General features: G+C 40.1%; 1 protein-coding gene and 1 long non-coding RNA gene across 2 annotated transcripts; both read left to right on the forward strand.

Moving 5' to 3' along the window:
- The first annotated feature begins 503 nt into the window (after nt 1-503).
- mdc1 (mediator of DNA damage checkpoint 1) lies at nt 504-13,807 on the forward strand. Its single transcript, XM_061717138.1, has 11 exons — nt 504-1,064; nt 2,024-2,605; nt 2,690-2,768; nt 3,692-4,914; nt 5,951-6,013; nt 6,242-9,510; nt 10,022-10,162; nt 11,309-11,491; nt 11,619-11,744; nt 12,273-12,383; nt 12,481-13,807. The coding sequence occupies exons 1-11, from the start codon at nt 929-931 to the stop codon at nt 12,682-12,684; spliced, it is 6,117 nt and encodes a 2,038-aa protein (XP_061573122.1). The 5' UTR covers nt 504-928; the 3' UTR covers nt 12,685-13,807.
- A 2,021-nt stretch (nt 13,808-15,828) lies between these two features.
- On the forward strand, nt 15,829-21,822 carry LOC133441061 (uncharacterized). The gene is made up of 3 exons (XR_009782386.1): nt 15,829-16,034; nt 19,839-19,901; nt 21,799-21,822. It is a non-coding gene; the product is annotated as an uncharacterized LOC133441061 (long non-coding RNA).
- Nucleotides 21,823-21,862: the final 40 nt, after the last annotated feature.

Genomic DNA, 21,862 nt, shown 5'->3' on the forward strand with positions numbered 1-21,862 from the left:
TCAAGTTGTTGTACTAGGACATGTTTCCTCCGTAGTTTTCAACTTAAGTGCCTTAAACATCGCGATCTCGGTCATGTATTTGCCTGGAGAATGTAGATAATAATGACAATTTGCTTGGATGGCAATAAACATGCATGTTACAGTATGCAGAACACAGTATTTATGTCGTTGAGACATGAAACGGTTATATTGACATTTGAACTAACGAACAGTTGACAGTCTTGATGTTCACCGGAAGTGTAATTGCTGTGATTTTGACAGAAATGTTCATACGCATTTAATAAAAGTTGTTCCACCGTCGCTTAAGGCTATGTGGTTCATTTATATAAATTGATCGTGATCCGAATGCCCTAAAGATGATGGCTTATTAACGGAAACGTTGGGATAACCGATGAGATAAATGCGTTCCATTTGTCCTCGGAAGTGGGGATTTCCCAGTTCCCAGTCGGAATTTTCAACTGGAACGCCCCTCGAAGTGGGATTTCCCACTGGGAAAGTGGGAGAATCTTCACCACCCCCGAGTTCACATTCCAAGATGGCTGCCCCGGTTGTAAACAGTAGAAGAGAGCTCTGTAAAAATTCGTAGCACTTCATTCTAGTTTTGGTCACACTAAATCAGTCGTATACAAGTATTGTTCGGCATATATATGCTGCTATAGTGTAATTTACATTTTTCATGTGGTATATGCGAACTACAAACTTGTTTACCTACTTTGTAACTGGAACGCTGATAACTCGGCTATGACGTCATTCCCAGTTCCGAGTTCCGACTTCCGAGGTAAATGGAACGCAGCATTAGCCACGTTAGCTGCATGGAGTTGCCGAACATCAGCTAGACATGTGTTTGTGGTGCCCACGTTGTAGTCTAAATAGACATTTATCTGTTTATTACGTTTAGTATTCGTTTTGCCTTATCCATTTGTTAGGAATGGAGGCTACTCAGGTGATCAGCGACTCTATCTTGGAGTCAGATGAGAATGAAAATGAAGAGGAGAATCAAGATAGGAGAGGGCGAGCACTGGCCAAACTATGCATCTTCAAAAATCAACACATCCCTGAGACGGGTAAGTGACCCACTGATACTGTCATTGCTCCTAACATATGGTGATGCATGCAGACTTGATCCGGCACTTTAAAACCTCATGTTGTACATTTTCTCTTTTCATTATATATTTGCTCTTTTTACTGCACCAATCACCACAACACATTCCTTGTGTGTGTCTAACAAACTTGGCAATAAACTTATTTCCAGAGGTGTAACAAGTATTCACATTCATTACTCAGGTAGAAGTATAGATACTAGAGTTTAAAAATACTCCTGTAGAAGTTGAAGTATCAACTCAAGTTTTTTACTCAAGGAAAAGTATAAAAGTACTGGTTTCAAAACTACTTAAAGTATAAAAGTAAAAGTAATGTAAGGGGGAAAAAAAGCCCTTAAGGACAAAAGCCATTGAAAATGAATGCATCTTAGTATAATGCAAATATATTAAACAACCATATATGTGTACTATTGAGCATTAACATGTGTTTCAGAGAGCAGAAGATATGATGACTAGTTGCCTATAAGTATTGTAATGGTGAAAAAAGTTAAACTTCAGAGGCATGTTATCATTTATCCTAACCTTTATTGGAATGTACATCCAAGTTTAGTTGCAGGAATCTGAGGGCAACGGATGTAAGAACAAAACTGGACAAGAACATCTGAAACAACCACAACCAAATTCACTCTATCCGGATGGAGCAATTTAACTGGATAGTTTTTTTTTAAAGGCCGAAATGAAATAGAGTAACGAGGCTGTTTTTAAAATGTAAGGAGTAAAAAGTACAGATAATTGCGTGAAAATGTAAGGAGTAAAAGTAAAAAGTCGTGTGAAAAATAATTACTCCAGTGAAGTATAGATAACCAAAATTTCTACTTAAGTAAGGTAACGAAGTATTTGTACTTTGTTACTTGACACCTCTGCTTATTTCTGATTCTGATTTACATGAATGCTGCTTATGGTGTGTTTTTTCTGTCACTCAGAGTTGCCCCTCTTTTTGGGAGATAACGTGCTGGGCCGTGACCCCGGCAGCTGCACCCTGACCTTACCTGCGGCCTCAGTGTCCAAGCAGCACGCTGCCATCAGCATCTCCGTGTACCAGCGAAGAGGTTGCCACAGTGAAGTGGAGGCTTTAGTGTGGGACCTAGGAAGCATGAATGGTACCCGTAAGGGCCGCTTAAAGCTGACTCCTCATGTTCGTTATGCCCTTACTGAAGGGGAAAGTTTGGTGGTGGCAGACATTCCATGTCAGTATGTCAGTTGTGGGGCGGACCCGGTGTCATCTCAAGATGGTACAAGGACTCCAGGGAGCAGAAGCTCAGCAGTAAAAGATGTGTTGCCAGATGCCTCAGGAGAAAAATTGGGTGACGCAAGGACAGGCAACAAGGAGTATGTCAATGGCGATATAAAGGCAAGAGGGTCATTAAAAAAGACTCCTGTCAGAGGCACTTACCTGTCCTTTGAGCAAACTCCAATCCAGGCACAGGGAACCCTGGTCCCAGAATCTGACACGGATTCAGACGGTGAAAGAGGAGAAGGAGAAGACAAAAGACGGAAGGCACTTGGTATGTATATACAGAAAGTACATAAAAACAAAGCATTGTTTTATATATCTGCTGCTCATAAGTTCATTGTTGTTATGTTTTCAGCATCTGACTCTGATTCCCATAAATCCAGTCCCAGCTCTTCTTCATTTTTAAGTCCTCCAAACAAAACCGTCCCTGAGAGGTATATATGTTTTTTTTCTTTCTTCTTTTGTGAACACATTTTAAAGCTTTTACCATCGGCGATTACTTCCGCCTTCGTCAGCCGAAGCATGTCAGGTATGATCTGACCTAAATAAAAAAAAACCTAAATATTCTTGAACGACGAAAATAATCAGCAAATTAAATTGTAAAGCCATGGACAAAATGCATTTTATTAAATCAATACTGTTTTTGTTCTTTTTTTGTAAAACAATGTTTCTTGAATATTAATGATGAATTTTTTTGTTTACATAGGCTATTTATTGTCAGGGTAAAAGTGAGCATGCTAACTTTTAACATACTAACTGAGTCCAGAGATTTTGCCTTTTTTGAGCATTGCACCACATGATCTTGCAGTGGAATTGCTGGGAGGTCCTCTCCTTGGACATTGGCAACTGTCTTGCATGTTTTTTTCCTTTTAAGTAATCTTTCTTTCTGTTGAAGAATGGACTCCAAACTGTTGCAACCCTTCCCAGGTTGAGCAGCAACAATCAAGCCTCCTTGGTCTTTGCTGATGTTATTCTTGCTTGGCATTATTTTAACACAAACCTGAAATCTTCTGACCTGCAAAGTTTTAAAGCTTCTGCTTTTTGTAGAGGTGTTCATTCTTGCTGATGATTAACAGAACTTGTTAGCTACTGATGATTTGTAGTTTGTTTTCACAGACGCTATCTGTATTTTGGCTTAGTTTTTATTAAGCAAATTATGGCACAGGTGTAATATGTAAGATGCTGTTGATCTGAGAATGCATTTACAAAGTAAGACCTGCTGAGGACCAAATTATTCATTATGTTCTGAGGCCCACAAATACATTTGAAAGAGAGTGTTCTTACTGTATGTGTCAGGAAACTTCAGATGACATTTGTTTAATGTCATGCTTGTCATCATGTCTTCCAATTTTTACAGTGAAGATGAAAGTCCCATTACACCATCCTCTTCGGCCAGCAAAAGGTCTTACAGACATGTCGGTTTCAGCACAGACAAAGCAGATGTCAATGTAGGACGACAGCAGGTGGAGAAAAAAATGTCACCTGCCGTTATAGATGACAGTTCAAAAGAAGAAGATGGAGCAGGACAAGGAGGGACAAATTCAAAAGAAAGTAGACAACATGAGAAAAAGGATGGCAGTCTTACAGGAGAGAACGAACAGCCTGTGTCCGCATCAGACATTTACAGAGGTGCCATCCCTTCATTTAACATGGACAGTGACACTGATGTGGAGGGAGAGGACGAAGAAGTGGCCCCTGGAGGGCCTGTGTGTCTGAATACAAACCAACAAGCTGCTCAGCCACCGAACACAGTCCTGTTTCACATGGACAGTGATACTGATGTTGATGAAGATGAGGATAATCCAAACAAAGCTGACAAAACTGCACCTTCCTCTGAGAACACTACCAAACCTTCTAATATTGCATCAGTTATTCAGCCCGAGGGCAGCACCATGGACAGTGACACAGATGTGGACGAAGATGATGCTGTGTCAGGTGCTGCCACCTCAGTGAAAGCCACATCATGTGAGAGAGCACACGCAGCTAGGTCTGCCTCTTCAGTACAGCTGAGGGATTTCCACCTAGACAGTGACACAGACGTTGATGAAGAAGATGATGGGGGATGTGGACCCAAAAACAAAAACTCTGAAACCCCCATCAAATCTGTTTTGCCAGAATCTGTCTCCTCTGCTCCTCACAACCTGCATCTAGATGGTGTCGCTGATAAAGAAGCTATTCCTGCCCCTCCTGTAAGTGAACCCTCAGTGACTGCTGCCGTCTCAGAATTGTGCTCCACTGCTATTGCAGGCAACGAGCTGGATATACTGTCTGACAGTGACACAGATATGGAAGGGGATTCTCCTCCAATTTTGCCTGTTGGCACTCCAAGCCTGTCAGCACCTCTGGGCACAACACCAGAAGAAGCTAAGTTAGATTATGATGCAGACACAGATGTTGATGAATGCACCATCCCCAACGCTGGAGAAGAAGCCTTTCAAACAGGCTGTAGAGGGGACATTGGTGCTGATGTGGAGGATAAGGAGGCAGGCGAGGACCTGATATCTGACCTGCACAGAGAAAATACTCCAGCGTCACTGGTTCCTCTTCTGCAGAACTGCTCTACTCCTGTGCAAGCATCAGGTAATCCATCAGTCTTCCAATAAGTTGCACCCACGTATTCTCAAAACAGCTTTACATTTAAGAGTTATATTAAATAAAATATCTAGATGAAAAATGTTAAATTGATTGAGATGCTAGAGAAAAGGTGATATATTTTAAAATACTGGGTTTAAAACTGCTTCCAGTTTAATAATTGAGGATATTTGATGAGCTCCTCTGGCCACTAGGGCTGTTCGATTAATCGATTTTAAATCGTAATCGCGATTATGTAATTAGAACGATGTTAAAACGTGAAACTCGTAAAATCGATTTTTCACTTTTTTTTTTTTTTACCTTGTCTGCACACATATTAATGATTGATACCATATTAATGATTGATGGAAATACCTCTCAATACCTGCGACAAGTGCCCCATCGGAGAGGCTCTTTAGTGTAGGAGGGGGCGTTGTAACATGCCACCGGGCATCCCTCAAGCCAGATGCGGTAGACCGGCTCGTGTTCCTTGCAAAAAACTTGCAAATGTGAATAGCAAATGTAATGACTGACATTACACACCTCTACCTCCTTCATGGGTTGCACTATTATTTAGCATGCAAAGACCCAGTTTAGTTTAATTAGAAAATGTCTTGTTTTATTTAATTGGAAATATAACTTACTGTATGTTTGCAAGTGCTGATTTGCTGATTTTTTTTTTTCAGAGATAAAACTTTATATTTTATTATATTTTTTAAAACTTTTTTCAACTTATTTTACAGAGTTTTGCACTTTATTCATTAATTTTTGGTTTAATAAGAGCAAAGTTTGCACTTAAAGCCCAATGGGGCAAATGTTCAATAAAAAAACAGCATATTTGAAATCATTTGTTTGCCTTTTGTCAATTCACAAAATAATCGTAATCGTAAATCGGATTTTGAGAGAAAAAAATCGAGATTTTATTTTTGGGCAAAATCGAACAGCCCTACTGGCCACTGATTTTATTTTTCTTTTCTTTAAAAAAAAATGTAGATTAGAAGTTAAACATTGTTTAAATTGTTTCTTTTTTCTTTTGGTTGTTCAGTAGGACTGGTGGAAGACATGGAGACTCAAGCTTTCACAAGCCCCTCTTCAGGTGCATTTAGACGTGAGTGCAGTATTTTTAATCCAGTCTGTTTCCAAATAGAGAGTCCAGGTGCTAAACTGACTATCTGGTTGTCCAGTGCTGTAATTTTATAAACACTTGTGAAAAATACAGCACAAAAAGCCATAAACTATTGTGACACAGGCTTAAACATCCTCCCTCTCATTATTTTCAAATGTATTGTAGGCACAAAATTAAAAAGGCTTTATGTGGTTGTTTTTGTCCCATCAGGTGCTGCAGTATTCCCTGTCAGACCTTTGGTATCGTCTTCCTGCTCAGACAGTCAGGAGGAGGAAGACTTTGTTGTGGCTGAGACGCAGTCCTTCATTTTTCAGAGTGGAGATGACCAGTTAGGTGCTGACTCAACTCAACCTTATTCATTTGAGTCATCTGATAACAAAATGGATGAGCAGTGCAGCGGAAGAGACACTTTCCAGCTGGGGTTGTCTGACAGCAGCCACCTGCAGGGTCAGGCCAGAGCTCTGGACACGGAGAGCACTCAGGCTTTTTTCTCCGTGGAAGGGGACGTGAATTTTGAATTGGATACCCAGGCATTTGCAGCCATCTCTGCTGCAGGCGTAAGCTCTGCAGGACACGATTCAAATCTGGGGGACACTCAGGTTTATGACAAAGAGGAGCTTGCCAGATGTTCAGAAGTTTCTGAAAAACAAGGTTCTGTAGATTTGGCCCAAGAAGCAACGCAGGCTTACATTTCCGAGCCTTTTGATGATCCAGACGACAATTCAGATGAAGTTGGGGAAAATGCAGCTTCAACTGAGCCCGCAGATTCTATTGCGTCATCTACTCTTGCAGTGCCTGAAACTCAACCCATGACTTCCTTTGTGGGACAGAACAGTTTGGAAACAAGCAAACCCTTTTGTTCTATGCAAGCTAAGTCCGGAGCAGAAAATGAGTTTATGAGTGAAACTCAACCCATGCATAGAAGTGATGATGGGAAATTGTTTTTAGATGTGCAGAAAAAAATAGAAAACCCACAGCAGCTTGATGAGAAACAGGCACAACTTCCTACTCGTTCAGCGACATCACTCCCTGAAACTCAGCCCTTGAATGATGATGATGAAAATCAGCCCATGGTTTTATGTGACAATGATCAAACCGAGGATGAGGACTTGATGTTCGTCCTTCGAAAAAGAAAAGTAAAGCAGCTTCATATTGAAGAAGAAGAAACACAATGCCTCACTAAGTCTGAGGTCGCTATTGCAGAAACGCAGCCCATGGCTGTGAGTATGGACGATGATGCTGACTCAATGCCAGGCCCACGCAAAAGAAAAGCAAAGCCATTGCATTTTGAAGACGAGACACAGTCACAAGTGAGTTCTGAGGTCTCTGCTGTTGAAAGTCAGCCAGTAGGGACGAGTCAAGATGCGGAGAGTGATAACGAATGTTCATTTCTAGGTCCACGAAAAAGAAAGGCAAAGCAACTTCATCTTGAAGAAGAAGACACACAGCGGCTCACAATCTCGGAAGCCTCTGCCACTGAAATCCAACCATCGACTACATTTCAAGATGCAGATTCAGACTCGATACCAGGCCTGCACCAGGCGGTACACAATAAAGAAGAGCAGAAACAGGTCCTCGCTACTGAAGTTTCTGCTGCTGATACCAATCCAGTTACGACAGATAAAAAGGATGATGATCACTCGACGCCAGAGAGACAAAAAAGACCAGCAAAGCAGCTTAATCTTAAAGACAAGGAGACACAGTTGAAAACTCCCTTGAAAACAAAAACTGCTGAAATGAGTGGATCCAGTGTAACAAAAGAGACGAGGACAAGATCAAGAAAAACTGAAAATGAGAAGGAGTGTTCTGTACCTTCAGATGCACAGACGGAAAGGGAAAACACAGCGCTCCCAAGCACTAGAGGAAGGAGAGGAAGAGACAGGTCTGATGATAACAATGAGGAAGAGACGAAGCAGCCGAAGCAGACCAGAGGGAGCAAAATCACAAGACGACAGGAAGATGACGGTAAAACAGACCAAAGGAAGACTTATGCAAATAAGAGCCTGAATAAGGAACAACAAGAAGGGGAAATGGATGTAATGATGCTTAGACAACAAGAGAGAAAAGAAACTGAGAAGGAAAGACAAAAGAGCAATGACAACGATGGGGAGCAAGAGCATCAGCACAAGACAGAAGAAGAAAAGCTGGAAAATACAAGAGAAACAGTACAAGAAAGACAGCAGAATGAGGATGCAGAGAGGAAAACCGTTGAGATGAAGAGAGTAGAGGAAGAACACCAAGCAGAGCTTGATGGGGCAGAAGGAGAGAAACTGGAGAAAGTAAAAGAAACCAAAGAAAAGCAATTAAAAGAATCACAAGAAGATAAAGAAAAAGTTGAGCAAAACGTTTCTGTTAGAGGTCGTAGGGCATCTAAAAGAACGATGACTGTCCAGTGTAGAACAGAACCAAAGCAAGACTCAACCATATCAAGCTTTGAAGACTTCCCTGCAAGCAGAACCAGGTCTCGCTCCAACTCTTCCAACTCGGTCAGCTCAGAGAGGTCCGCCTCAAGCGTCACCCCCCAGGAGAGCCGAGCAAAGGGCCGAGGGAGGGGAGGGAAGAGGGGGGGCGCTGAGACACCGCAGACGAGCGCCGTCAGAACCAGACGAAGGATCACAGTGGCCGCAGGGCCAAGTGGACAGGACAGTAACGACGTGCCCCTTTCCAGCTCTGAGGTTTCTAGCTGCGGCGTGAGCTCCCAAAACAGAGGGAGAGGAGGCAGGCAGCGAGGTAGAGGGAGGAAGACGGAGCCGGGCCCAAATACCAGCGTTCCTGCTTTTAGTGAGAGTCATCAGAGGAGGAGTAGGAGGAACAACAACAATGCAGAGGTAATTTCTGGTGAGGTTTTCAATGAGAACGGCCAAGAAGAGGCAGACTCTCAGAAAGCTGGTACCAGCAGGGGGCAGCAGCAAACCAACCCACATGGATCTACACCTTCAATTCCAAGTGATAAAGGCCAGGCAGATCAAGGACAGGAACTTGCTGTTTTGAAATCAACTCCGACTCAGAGGAATGTCAGAGGCAAAGGTCAAAAACTGGGAAAGACTGAAAGTGTGGAGACACCTGCAGCTACTGCAGTCGGTGATGGTAACCAGTCTAGGAACACAAGAAAAGGAAGAAAGAGTGAGTTGCAGTCAAACACAAGACTGGGACGCACCAAGGTTTCAAAAGAGGAAGAGGGTGCCCACGAAACTATAGCAGCAGCAGAAGGAGCGAAAGATGAGCCAAGGGAAGACATCTCTGCTACTGTCCAACCGAAGAGATCAAGTAGATCGTCCAGCGCTCCAGCGAAGAAGAACGCTAAGGAACCTCTCCCTGAGGAGGTGGTGCAAGATGGTGAAAAAGTGGAGCAGGGAACTGTTAGGAAGAGCTCCAGGGGTCGGGCATCAGTGGTCCAGAGAGGTAAAAAAGAGAGTCTGGAAGACAGTGGAACATCGGAAACCTCCACAAACCAGGATGCAAACATGGAGGCTCCAGAGGTAACTACATCTCCTACACAGCATACATTAGTCTGATTATTTAATAGTAAGGCTGGTTGTTTGAGTTACAGCAACTATATGAAGGGTGGCTGATCAAAACAGAATGAAAGGCAGGTCATGTATAATTGGTGTCCAGGAATACCTCCTCTTGGAGAAGAAGGCTTTTACCTGAGCTGGAGTGCATTTCCTTCTCTGAGTCAGCCTTTCCAGTCATTAGAGTGCACTTCCACCCACACCGTGGACGGCCCCCGTCTCCTCCGCTCTCTCAACAACAGTCCTCTAACTTGCTCTGCATCATCATTAATATCTTAATGAATTAAGAGGTTTAGCGGTCAGCCATTCAGCTCTGTTGCTTTATTTTAATACCTTGACGTTATGATTTATTAGCCTTGTTTTATTCTTTGTCCTTTTCTATCTTTGCTCTATTTTGCTTCACTTCCCATCCTGTCTTTCTTCCCTCTTCCCTTCCCCCCTGCTCTGTCATTCCTCACCCCCTTGCTCTCCTGCTCAGCAGCCCCAGACTCCAAAGAGCAGGGTTTCCCGGAAGCGTCAGGCACCTGCAGACTCTCCGGCTGCAGCGAAGACTCCTCGCTCCTCGTCTGCTTCCCCAGCAGCGAGCGCTCGGATAAGAGCTGGGAACCAAGCTTACAAGGTCTGTGGGTCCGGGCTATTTTTGTTAAGGCTGGCAGGATAGTTTCTCTAATTTATCTTGTTTCTCTAAATCTTATTTCTAATTTTTTGCAACAAGAACATAACCATCTTCCTTCTCTTTACTCCATATAGACAGTGGACAAAACAGTTAAAAACACAAAAGGTTCATAAAAGACAAAATTTGAGACAATGCAAAAATGAAAAAGAAAACATTTCACAAAACACAAAAACATTTGCAAAGGAAAGGAACTTACAGCATACAGAAAAAAACAAAAGTTGAACCTGCTATTTTAGTATCTCCTCTATGCTGCTTTAAGAAAAAAAACGACAAAATGTTTTATTACACAACTTTTAACAAGTACAAAGAAAACAGAAAAACAAAATCTGGAAATGACAAGAAAAATTAAAAATTCAGCTTTTTACAAAATTATTTAAAAATATTGCAATTTTCCTTTTGTTCTTTTCAAATGTCCTTCTTATTCTTAAAAATGTATATTCTTTATTGTATTTTTTTTTATCTTTCATGTTTGTCAGCGTTACTGTGTTTTCACATTTATTTATTTTTTGTTGTGGTATTCAAGATCTAAACTAAATCCTGGGATCCTCAAAAGCATCATGTTTATGCTTGTAGAGCTTTTTGTGTCATTGAAACCTTAAGTTGAAATAGAAAGATAAACTAAATAGAATAGAAAATAAAAGCATATTACTGTCCAATAAAACATGTATTTCTCATTTTCTGAAGAACCTCAAGACAAAAAAATGAAAGGAAAAAAAAACATTTAAAGGGTAAAAACTTCAGATTTTTTCTTTTCTCTCTTTTGTTTTGACTTTGCTGCAGGCATTGTCTGTTGGATTAAGTCTGAGTACATGTATATATTTCTGCAGAATTAAGCTGTTGTTCTTTTTGTTCAGTAAATCTACACTGAGTTAATCATGATGATAATTTTATCTATTGGTGTTATTCTAAACCCTTACAGAAAAATTTAAATTATTTTTAAAAATATGATGAAGTTTGAATGAACTACAAAACAAAGACCATAAAATGTGGAAAGTAATGCATGACGAGGTGATGCTTTACTGAAAGCACACAAGTCTTCCACAATGTGTCTGTGGATCAAGGTGTAACCGAACTTGTTCATTTTCTCAGGTGTTGTTCACAGGGGTGGTGGATGAAGACGGCGAGCAAGTGTTGGCTCGTTTAGGAGGCAGCATGGCCGAAGGCGTGGCGGACATGAACTGTCTGGTGACCGATAAAGTGAGAAGGACCGTCAAATTCTTGTGCGCGGTGGCTAAAGGCGTTCCGATTGTTACCACAGACTGGCTGGAAAAGGTTTGTTCGTTGTTACAATACTCGCTTCACACTAGCTCACTCAGGTGAATCAGTGCAGAAATATTCACAAAGATGGTGCATTTACGTAAAAAGACATACTCAGTGTCCAGTCCTCTCTCTGTTTTAGAGTGGTAAAGCTGGCTGCTTCCTCTCAACACATTCCTTCGTTGTGAAGGATCCAGAACAGGAGACAAAGTTCAGTTTCTGCTTGCAGGAGTCTCTGAAGGCTGCCAACAGTCAGCGTCTCTTACAGGTACTCCATCCATCTAATTTCTTCCAAAAACTGATGTTTTTCTCAGAGTGAGCGGTTCACTATGAGTCAGTGTTATGTGTAGTGTGGTATTTCATTTTGCAGACAGCACTGAAGTTAAAAGAAACATGTCATGTGGGAAATATCTTAAGTGTGTGAGTAATTTTTTAAGCCTTTAGGAGATGTCATATCTGCCTTCAGGCAAGGTTTTTAGCTCCGTTTCTCATTTCTCATATTTGCCATCACACTATAGCTTGCAGGAAGTCATTTGACATTTGCTGCTTTTGCACTTGTTACTTTTAATGTATTACATTTCTACGGTTTCACTGTTTTCATCAGAGCCGTAACAGGATAGCTTGACGCAGCACATCGCTAATGCGCAACTAAACTTAGGGTACACATCTGACCAAATTCCATCCCCGAGAGCCTGTTATCGATTTCTCACTTGCAGAGCCTAAAAACAGAGAGATGTTGATCATATTTGTTTACAGTGTTGTCGACTGTATCTCTTTACATGTGTCTTTCTCTCAGGGTTATGAGATCCATGTCACAAAGTCGGTAAAGCCGGAGCCAGTTCACATGAAAGACATCATTTCTTCCAGTGGAGCTACATTTCTACCAAAGATGCCGACGTCTCAGAAGGTTGGCTACCCTTTCCACCTAATGAACCTCGGTGGTTTGTCGCTTGGTGCTATAATTCCAACCTAAATCCTGTCTTTTCCTTTTTCTCGGCTCTCAGCCACAAACCGTAGTGATTTCCTGCGAGGAAGACTTGCGGCTGTGTGGCCCCGCTCTGTCTGCTTCCCTCCCCATCGTCTCTGCTGAGTTCATTCTCACAGGGATCCTGCAGCAGAAACGTGATTTTCAGACCCATGCACTCTCTCCCCCTGTAGGTAAGGCGCAGCCTGCAGGTGGCAGAGCAAGAGGAAGGCGGAAGACTTAATACATGCACAATATGTCCTTGTATGTGTGTGCATTCAGTCTTAATAGTGTTTTCATCTATTCACTTTTTTTTGGTAGATGAATTGTCATGTGCAGATTTTTTTAAACTACATATTAAATAACCAATTTTCTATGTTGATTGTTTGCACTGATGGAAGGTGTGTCATTTTTCTGCCAGCTGACAACAGCTTAAAAATGATTCTTTTCCCACCATGTGAAAGATTGTGATCTGAACAAGCAGGTTGCTGCTGCACTCTTACCTGTGTGTCAAAGGACCTGTTTGAGTCTAAACTTGAAAAATATAGGAAATGTGCCTTTCCACATGAGCAGAGGAGGATCTGACGTGACTGAATTCCTGCTCTCTCTGCCTGCTTAGTGTTTCAATTCAGTTAGTAGGTTTGGTAGGCAACAACCATGAAGTGGAAAGATGTTTAAATCATGTTTGGGTGCTAGAGTTGTAGAACTAATGGGGCCTGTTTTGAAAGCAATCTGCTACAGTGGTCAAGCAACAACCTCGTTTCCTGTCCTGATAAAAAAGTGCATAGTGCCTTTCATACTGATGATCATGAACAGACTGGAGTGTCTCCATTTTGCAGCATCACTCCATTAAGGCTTCATTCAATCTCATCTTCTCCAGGGAGAGTTAGACACAATAAAGGCATCTGACTGCTGATGCTGCTGATGCATCGTGATATTATCCTGTCCGTCCATTGGTCTTTTGTGTGTCCGTATACAGAAAGACCAGTATACAAACATCATAGTTGCCCAGGACCCACTGTAAGCTCTTCACCCATAGTATACAATCACCACTGTTTTAAAGATGGAGTCGTTAACTTCAGATTTTTAGAACTGAAAGATGTCAAGTGATTCAACACCATGTTTGTATCTGTTCATAAAGACGTTACATATTTGTTGTTGTCCGGAAATTATATGTTAATGCTTTGCATCTGTCACGTGTGTTTTGTTTCTATATTCTGCTGGACGAGCAAGTGTCTCCTAATTTTTTTCTGATGTCTTTTTTTTCTTTCTACAAATAAATATCTCTTCAGTGCTTTGACAAGGTTTTAGGCGCCCTTAAACCTGTCGTTTTATGAAAACATAAATGACCATCCATATTTATTTTCCAGTCTATTTTTACAAGATACAACAATAGTTATAAAATGAAAGGCAGACCAGTCATGTTTGCTGATTACTGTCCATTTTTTTAAATAATCAGTATGGTAAACCTTTTAGACAGCATGTTTACAAAATAAAATTGCACAATATTCCTAACAAAATGATTTAGCTAACAAAAGTCACTATTTAGTGTCAGTCTATTTAAAACCAAGCATGGCTTTAACTTTTTTCTTTTTTTAAGGGGATTGCCATATACAAATATTTGCAATGCTATTAATAGAAATTTTATTCTTTTTAGGTTCAAGAGAGCTAGGTTCCTATATTTTCCATTTGTTGCTTAAAGAGGATAAACAATAAATATGAATGTCATTCAAAATGTATTTAAAAAAAGAACAAGACCAGAGGTTTTAAGAGTTTTGTGCATTCAGGAGAAATGGGGTAAGATGAGCTAGTTGACCCATTCTTTATTGTAGAAACTGATCACGTGTATTGTCACAAGACTATACATTTTCTAGTCTCTACTCATCATTTCAACATGAATGTGAAGAAGTGAGTCTTGACAGAAGTGGGAAGCATCAGTTTACTTCAAAAACTGTTTGTTTTTATCATGTCATTGTGAAATTTGAGAATTTCAGATGAAATGGCTGCTAGATCAAAACAACAACAAAAATATATAGCTGAATGTTACCTTAAACTGGTAGGCTATATTTTAGTTTTTTTCAGCATCAGTTATGAAACAAGGTGAGATAAATGGGCTTAAATCTAAATAACATATATGTTGTAGCACTTGTTAATGTTACTTAAATTAAAAAAATACATCTTTATTAATACAATATCACACAAGGCCATAGGTACTCCTCAATGTACAAAAATTAGCAATTTAAAGACAGTTAAGCTGCGCAACAAATGTTAAATAAAATGCGACTACTGTGTGACAGGACATGGGGGTTGACAGGGTCCACTATCCCTATGGGAGTTGGAACTGATCTCTGTGGGATTCTGAAAGTTTAGTAAAGTTATAAGGAATTTCCTACAGAGTTATGTCTGTTGAGTAAAATGTTTATTGGCTAATTTCAGTGACATTCATTCTATTTTTTTTTTGTTTCAAGTTGGGTGGGCATCACTAACTGAATTCAGTGAATAAGAAAACAGATATGCACTAAAAAAATAAATCTAAGCGCATGTAAATCTGTGATATTAACAATTAAAAATGAAGTGTGTTGCTGTACATGAATACATCTAGTTTTGAACTTAATCTGCATTTGTTTAAAAAACAAGACATTGTGCATTTTTTCCTTAACAAGCAGTATTTATATGAATCCCAGGCAATCTTTTCATTTACACACAAACAACAAGCAATGATCTTGTTCTATTTACTTTTCCTTTAACAATTTTAATCTATTGGGCAGATTGACCAACGTTTAGATGAAACATGCTTTATTTGTTTAAGTCGAACACCACGGTAAAAAATATCTTGCTTGATCTACTTTAAAAAAGAATAAGGCGACTTTTTCGCATGAGATTTTTATGTAGATCAAGAAAGACTAGTCTTTGTATAAACTACTTAATTTTTAGTATGTACAAAATTAATTTGCAAGTAAAGTCAACTTAATTTTAATAAATAAAGTAAACTTAACAAAATTAAGTTGACTGTACTTGCCAAATGTATTATTTACATACAAAAAATAAAGTAGTCTATAGGCCTACAAAGTTTTGATCTACATAACAATCTAATGCAAAAAGTTGACTTATTTTTTTTAAGTAGATCAAGCACAATATTTGTATCAGTGAGTTGAAATCTTACAAAAGCATCACTGACTTAATTCAGTGAATAAGAAAACATGAGAATATGGAATGGCCGCTTTTCAAAACAGTTTTGAAACCATTTCAATCCCATTTGGACCTGATAATTGTCACCCATCCTTCACATCAGCATCAGGCTGTGGTTTGTTGGTGGATGCTTTTATGATGATGACCATCGGTATGTTTGGATTGGGGGGGGTGAAGATTGGCCGGTGTTTTCCGACACGAGTCGAGTGGTTCCGAGGGCGCACGGAGTCCGACATATTCTGATCGTCTTCCAAATGTTGAGCCCGAGTCGCCAAGTGCTGCTCTTGAGGGGGGCGAGGTTTGAAGGGAGGGACGCGCCGAGACAGAAAACGTGCAGCATTATTCCCGCAGATCCCTGCTTGTGAAGGGCGCCCTGCGAGCGCACTGCGCCTCTGAAGGTTGAAGGTAGGTGAGCTGCGGAGCGCAGCTTTTCTCCTGCTCAACATACATGTGCGGGGATGATGATGATGATGATGATAATGTGCGTCCCATATTTGTTTGGTGCGCGACGGGTTAAATTCTGCAGTTTTTTGGTTGCTGCCTTGCGCTCGTCCCGGCGAGGATGTGACTGTTCCACACTTGCAGCTTCATCACCATCTGAGGTGTGACATTATGCTCACCTCGTGTTAAACGGTCCCGGAGCCGGCTTCAGATAAGACTGAGCCTCATTAAAAAAAAAAATAAAAAAATCTGATTCATCATATCTTTTATTCCTAAGCCTCTTTGATGACATTTCAAGTCTACATATCATCCTTGACATGTAAGGGTTGAGGGTTTTCCTTTTTGAAGTCGTAAAAGGATCTTTAGTGTATACACCATTTACATTCTTAAATGAATGTTTTATTATTTCGTGTCTCAAGACATTCCTTGTGGGCAAGTTATCTAAATGTGTAAAGTTAAAGCTTTATCAGAGAGGATTCTCTGGCCTGGATGCTTTCTGGCATCCTGCAGTGTCCAAAGCTGGATGTAGGCCCTTGGAAACAAATGGCAGTCATTAAACTATCAGCAGACACAGTCCTTCATGCATAATTATGGTCCCCATCAAAGATATCTCCTATATTTTTCTATTTGATTAGATCTTCTGTTTGTTCTACTGCACACATCTCCACTGCCCCCGTCCTGCTTCCCCTCATTCATGTCCATTGATTTTAATGGATCTGACAGGTGCAAACAATATTGTGGAAGCTTGTCTTATCCTTTAGTTCATGGCAGCTTGCTTTGTAAGAAGATGTGTTGTCAGGTGCTACAGGGTTTCTCTGAAAAACGAACTTCAAAATGTATAAATGTATTAATGATAAATCCTGGTTATTTAATCACGTTTGCTGTGCTATCCTAAAACATTAGAGGGCATATCACACCTCATATCCTTCTGAGATCTGGTGCTTCTAATATAAACATTTCTCTACACCTTCACATGTGTCTCCTCTCTTGATGCAACAATGCTTTTATCATTTTTGGTGCATCATGATTTATGAATGAGAGAACAGTATGTGCTCACTTCTAGCATCCTTCCCCATCATCAGGGTGACTTGACCCCCTTCCGCGTTACTCTTGCTAAAAAAATGGAGTAAAGTGTAAACGAAATAGAAATTATTGAGGGACAGAGCTTGCTTTGTACCCCACATCTGCAGTCATTGAATGCATTTCCGCCTCTTTAAAGGCCGAAGGGACAAAGACCTGTCTGTCCCTCCAGTGAGCAGGAGTTTGGAGTTTGAGGGAACACAGGACCAGGCTTTGATTTCAGAGTGGGATGCACTGGCTTGGATTATATAAGATAAGGAGGAGTGGATGAAAGAGATGTGATAAAGAGGAAAAGAGACAGAGATCCACAGAGAAATACAGAGAAAGTGGGAAATGAGACAGAACCGTCAGATGGGGAGCATGACATCTATATTGATTGGAGAAAATGTAGGGAAATGAAAGTGAAAGTTGTTTTAAAATATATAAATCAGGTAATGGAGGAGGACAAGATTTGAACAGGATAATGGTGTAAGAAGATTAAGTCTATAGATCTTAAAATGTTGACAGAGTTTAAAAGATTGATACAAATAGGAAGGAGAACAATTTAGGGACCTTGTAAGGTGGAATGTGGTGCAGAAGTTTAGAAAAAGAGAAAATACATGGAAGGATAGCAGATGGCATGGAGAGTGACTATATGCTTTTCATGTGTTTTCTCAGTTCAGTGCACTTTGAGATTATAATTAGCATCATTTTGAAGCAAAATTATATATGTACTTCCCTTCTTTTTTTTACCTCACAGCTTTTGCTTCAAAACACTAGATTGTCTGAGGGCAACTGCTGTGGCAAACAGATGGACATGGCTCCCTTCTCTTTCTCTTCACAGCTGACCAGTCCTGTGCATGAGATTGCTGTGCTAATTGAATACTGACTTGTAGAAGGGTCAAAAATCATTTTATCAGCTTAGGTGCGATAATTAACGTGTGATGAAGAAGCTTCAAAGGAGGGTTTAGACCTCAACAGAAGCCTCCAGAAAAGGGATTGACAGACACGGAAAATATTTACTTTTAATACTTGATCCTCTCTTGTAGGAAAGGGAGGTCTTCTGATCTTTTCTGTTTTGCAAAATGCCACTTTGATCTTTACTGCATATCTATTACTTGTATTACAGCATGTGACTGCAAGCGCTGCAAGCGTTCCCTCCCAGTACCCTTCTGGGGTTTGTAAATGAAAACTGCAGCAGAATCTCTTTTGTAAGAAGTCTCTTCATGTCTTTCCTCAGATGCCTCTGCATCACTATCCTCTTCCTTCAGTGATTCCACTGGATTCTTCCACAACAGATAAACTATCAAGGGTTCCTGATGCCCTCATTGCTCAGGACATTATTAGAAACCTAGTTTAGTCATTACACCCATTCCCATGTGTGCAGTTATCTTGACATGCATTAATAATCCTCTGTTCAAATTTGGGTATTAAATAAATAAGCAGTCTATGACGGTGATCCAAAGCTAGACGGCCCTGCAGACATGCACATGCTCCTTAAAGGAAGGACATCTCAAAGACATAAAAAAGAACAGCAATATCTCAGAAGATCTTGATTTTTAAATGCACTCAGGTATGCTGTTAATTCCAAATGTTTTTTTTATCAATAATGATATGATCTCATGTTAGTCAACTACACCCACAGGAATCTCTAAGCAATGTCAAAAACTGCATTTTGAAATTGCAGAGACAGAAAATTATCTGCAGTTGGGCTAGCATAGCTATTTTCTATCACTCCACCTAGAAAGAAAGACAAAAAGAGGACGAAAAAAGAAAGAAAGACTTGACTCTGCAATGTGGAAGTTCAAAAGACACTGTTTTGGCTGAATAACGATACACGACGATACAATGTTGGCACATTCAAATACTGAGGCTGATGTCCACACGTTCACGTTCCCTTTCCCAGTGTCTGCATAATCTTGTCACCTGCTGCTTCGATGCATCGCTCCCTAACTTTGATCGCTGCAGGGATTTCCTTCCATTCCCGTCCTGAGCTTTTAAAATGAAAACCACATGACAGTTTCCTATGTTTCAGCGTCTTAATATGCTGCCTCTGATATCCGTGCTCGGACAAGAGCTGCTGAAGTCATCAGTATTCTCCTCACTGCTGCAATTAATTGTGATTCTTCCCAGACACCTTTACAGGGTTGTGATGAAATTATGTTTGTCTCGTGACTTTCACTGTTTTGGGTGGTCTCTGTTTGAACCTCACCGAAGGATGTACGTTTTAACAGTTTGCTTTTTTCTGCTAGGAAGATCCATTATTAGGCCATTACAGGTCTATTTAGAAGATGCTCAGGATTCTGCACTGACTGCAGCAAAGGGGGAAGAATGTTATATATGTTCATCATGTGTTGAATGTTTATGAAAAGCATTTTGTACACCTAAAATGTTATTCTTTAAATCCTTAACAGTGACATTGTGTCCTGGAGACAGATTTCACATACATTTTTGCAATGATCAGTCTTTGCCCAAACATAAGAATGAACATTGTGGTGTTTTTAGTTGGCACTGAAATTAATGATATCTTTGATTTTCATTATCACCATCGGTCATTTTCCACATAAGTGCAGACACATGTAAACTCAGTGTATGTATTGTATAATACAATACATATAATGTACAAATATTCAGACAGTAAATCATTTTGTATTGATCTGTGAGCACCTCCATTTTACTTTTATTCTTTATTTATCTATCCTTTTACAGAAGCAAAAGAGACATCCACGATGATGATGAAAGTGGTAGCACTCAGCTTTCTCATCACTGCAGGTATGTCAACGTGATCCTGCCATCCTGTGGCATTGATTAGTGACATGAGAATATAAACATAAATGTGAATGTATATGTTTCTGTTAGTGTATGCCACTAAATGGTATTTTCATAGGCAATAGATGCATCAGGCTATACTTCTTCATACTATTTGCTTAAGAAAAATAGACACATTTAAAGCTATGATGTGAAAAAGACATCTGGCTTGTCCGTCTTTACAGTTCCCTAAACAACCACTAGGGGGCTTTATCCAAGATGGAGTCAGTCTCCATTGATTCCAGGCCCCTATGTTAAGATGTCAAACTCTACAACAGAAACAAACATCCTGTCTTTACAGCCTGGTACAGAAAAAGGGGTTTTAATCTCCATAACTAGATTATATGTCCATGACAACATTACCAGTGGGGTCAATCTCTTTTGTTTCTCACCAGGTAAAATGATATAAAAACACAATTTAATGGTGGCATGGGTCAAACCACCTTCACCCCTGGATTATCCCAGGACCATTCTGTGTTGACTAAGTGGACGTCCAGCCAAAGGCTGGCTGAAAGAGCTCTACCGTAGCTTGTGGTAACATGGTGGGCACGTTCCACCTGACCACCAGACTTGTTCCTTCCAATATTTGCCCATTTTTAGATTGACTGAAGTTGGGTGGAATCAATTCCTGCCAATATGGCAGTGTTCAGAGCCCTGAAAACTGGGTTTAAATGGACTCTTCGAAAATGTATCAATGACATCACAGAGAGTTTGGTAAAACTGATAAAACATTAAAAATAAAAACAAAAAAAAACCTCTGGGGTGCTTTATCATGGGTTAAGTGTAGAAGCAAGGAGGAGGAGCTACTCTGGGCTTAAGTCTTGACAGGTACGGTTTATGGTTGTCTTATACTAAACAGATTTTATTTTGTAAGCCTTCAACTCTTACCCAAAGATGTCAAACGGAGACACTAAAAAGGATTTAGGTTATATGGAGACATCACAGTCTCCCATCTAAAATACAATAGAGATAACTTACTTCTTAATTTGACCCTCAGAGAGAACTGGATTTTACCACTAAACTAAATATGAAGTCTGACACACTTTCACCCATTTATCTGGGAGACACCATGCACAGCAGGTGCTTACCACTGACCTGCTGAAATAAGTCGTGAGCACCAATGAGGCACTTACAGCTGACCTGTGAGTGAGAGCGAACCACAGCCCCATGAGCCCAGACTTACTGCTGATGTCATGGTCTGCAATTAAACATGATGCAGGCAGAGGCCACCATTAGCATCACGTTACCATCCGATAATGTTGTTAAGTCATAGACTTGTATTGTTGTTATTATTTTTCCAATATTGTTGAGAGCAATAGAAACTGAATACCTCCCTATGCTCATGCCTCCATTTGCTTGTGATCTTGTACAATTATTACTTCCTTTTCTTGAAAGTCATAGTGTGGTTCAACCGTATACTGCTGATTTACCCCAGAACTAGAAGGAGCTGTAGTACAGCGTATCAGACATAGATAGTGTCATCTGTTAATGGGTGGGTGAAGATGTAGGTGGAGCCAGGGAAGTATATTTGTAGATACCCTTTCAATTAAATTGGTAAATGGCTTACACTTGTATAGTAATAATTAATGTTGAAAAAGGATGTAAAACTCCAGACTGATTAAAAGATGTACTTTTTCTGAGGCAAAATCATCAACTATATTAAATCAACTATAACAATTATAGTTGATTAATGAATACGGAACCAGGACTTAAAAAGTTTTACAATATAAGGTCAGGTTTTCTTATAATAGTGACTACGCATACTGTAAGTGTTATATGATATGATATGAATCTGTATGAAAAAGAACAAAGACAAGATTATAAATATTTCTAATACCATTATATTTTCTTTTTTGTACAGCTATGTCTGCCCCATTAATAGGTAAGACTGTCTTTTATCAGCCTGTAATTCTGAAACAATACTT

This window comes from Cololabis saira, chromosome 3 (assembly GCF_033807715.1).
Source record: "Cololabis saira isolate AMF1-May2022 chromosome 3, fColSai1.1, whole genome shotgun sequence".
Lineage (NCBI taxonomy): Eukaryota > Metazoa > Chordata > Actinopteri > Beloniformes > Belonidae > Cololabis > Cololabis saira.

What these genes read in the sequence shown, in the direction of transcription:
- mdc1 (XM_061717138.1), top strand. Translation starts at nt 929, where the DNA reads ATGGAGGCTACTCAGGTGATCAGCGACTCTATCTTGGAGTCAGATGAG. An exon ending in CAAAAGACGGAAGGCACTTG is followed by an intron (nt 2,606 to 2,689) that starts GTATGTATATAC and finishes TTATGTTTTCAG; the next exon opens with CATCTGACTCTGATTCCCAT. An exon ending in CAAACATGGAGGCTCCAGAG is followed by an intron (nt 9,511 to 10,021) that starts GTAACTACATCT and finishes TCTCCTGCTCAG; the next exon opens with CAGCCCCAGACTCCAAAGAG.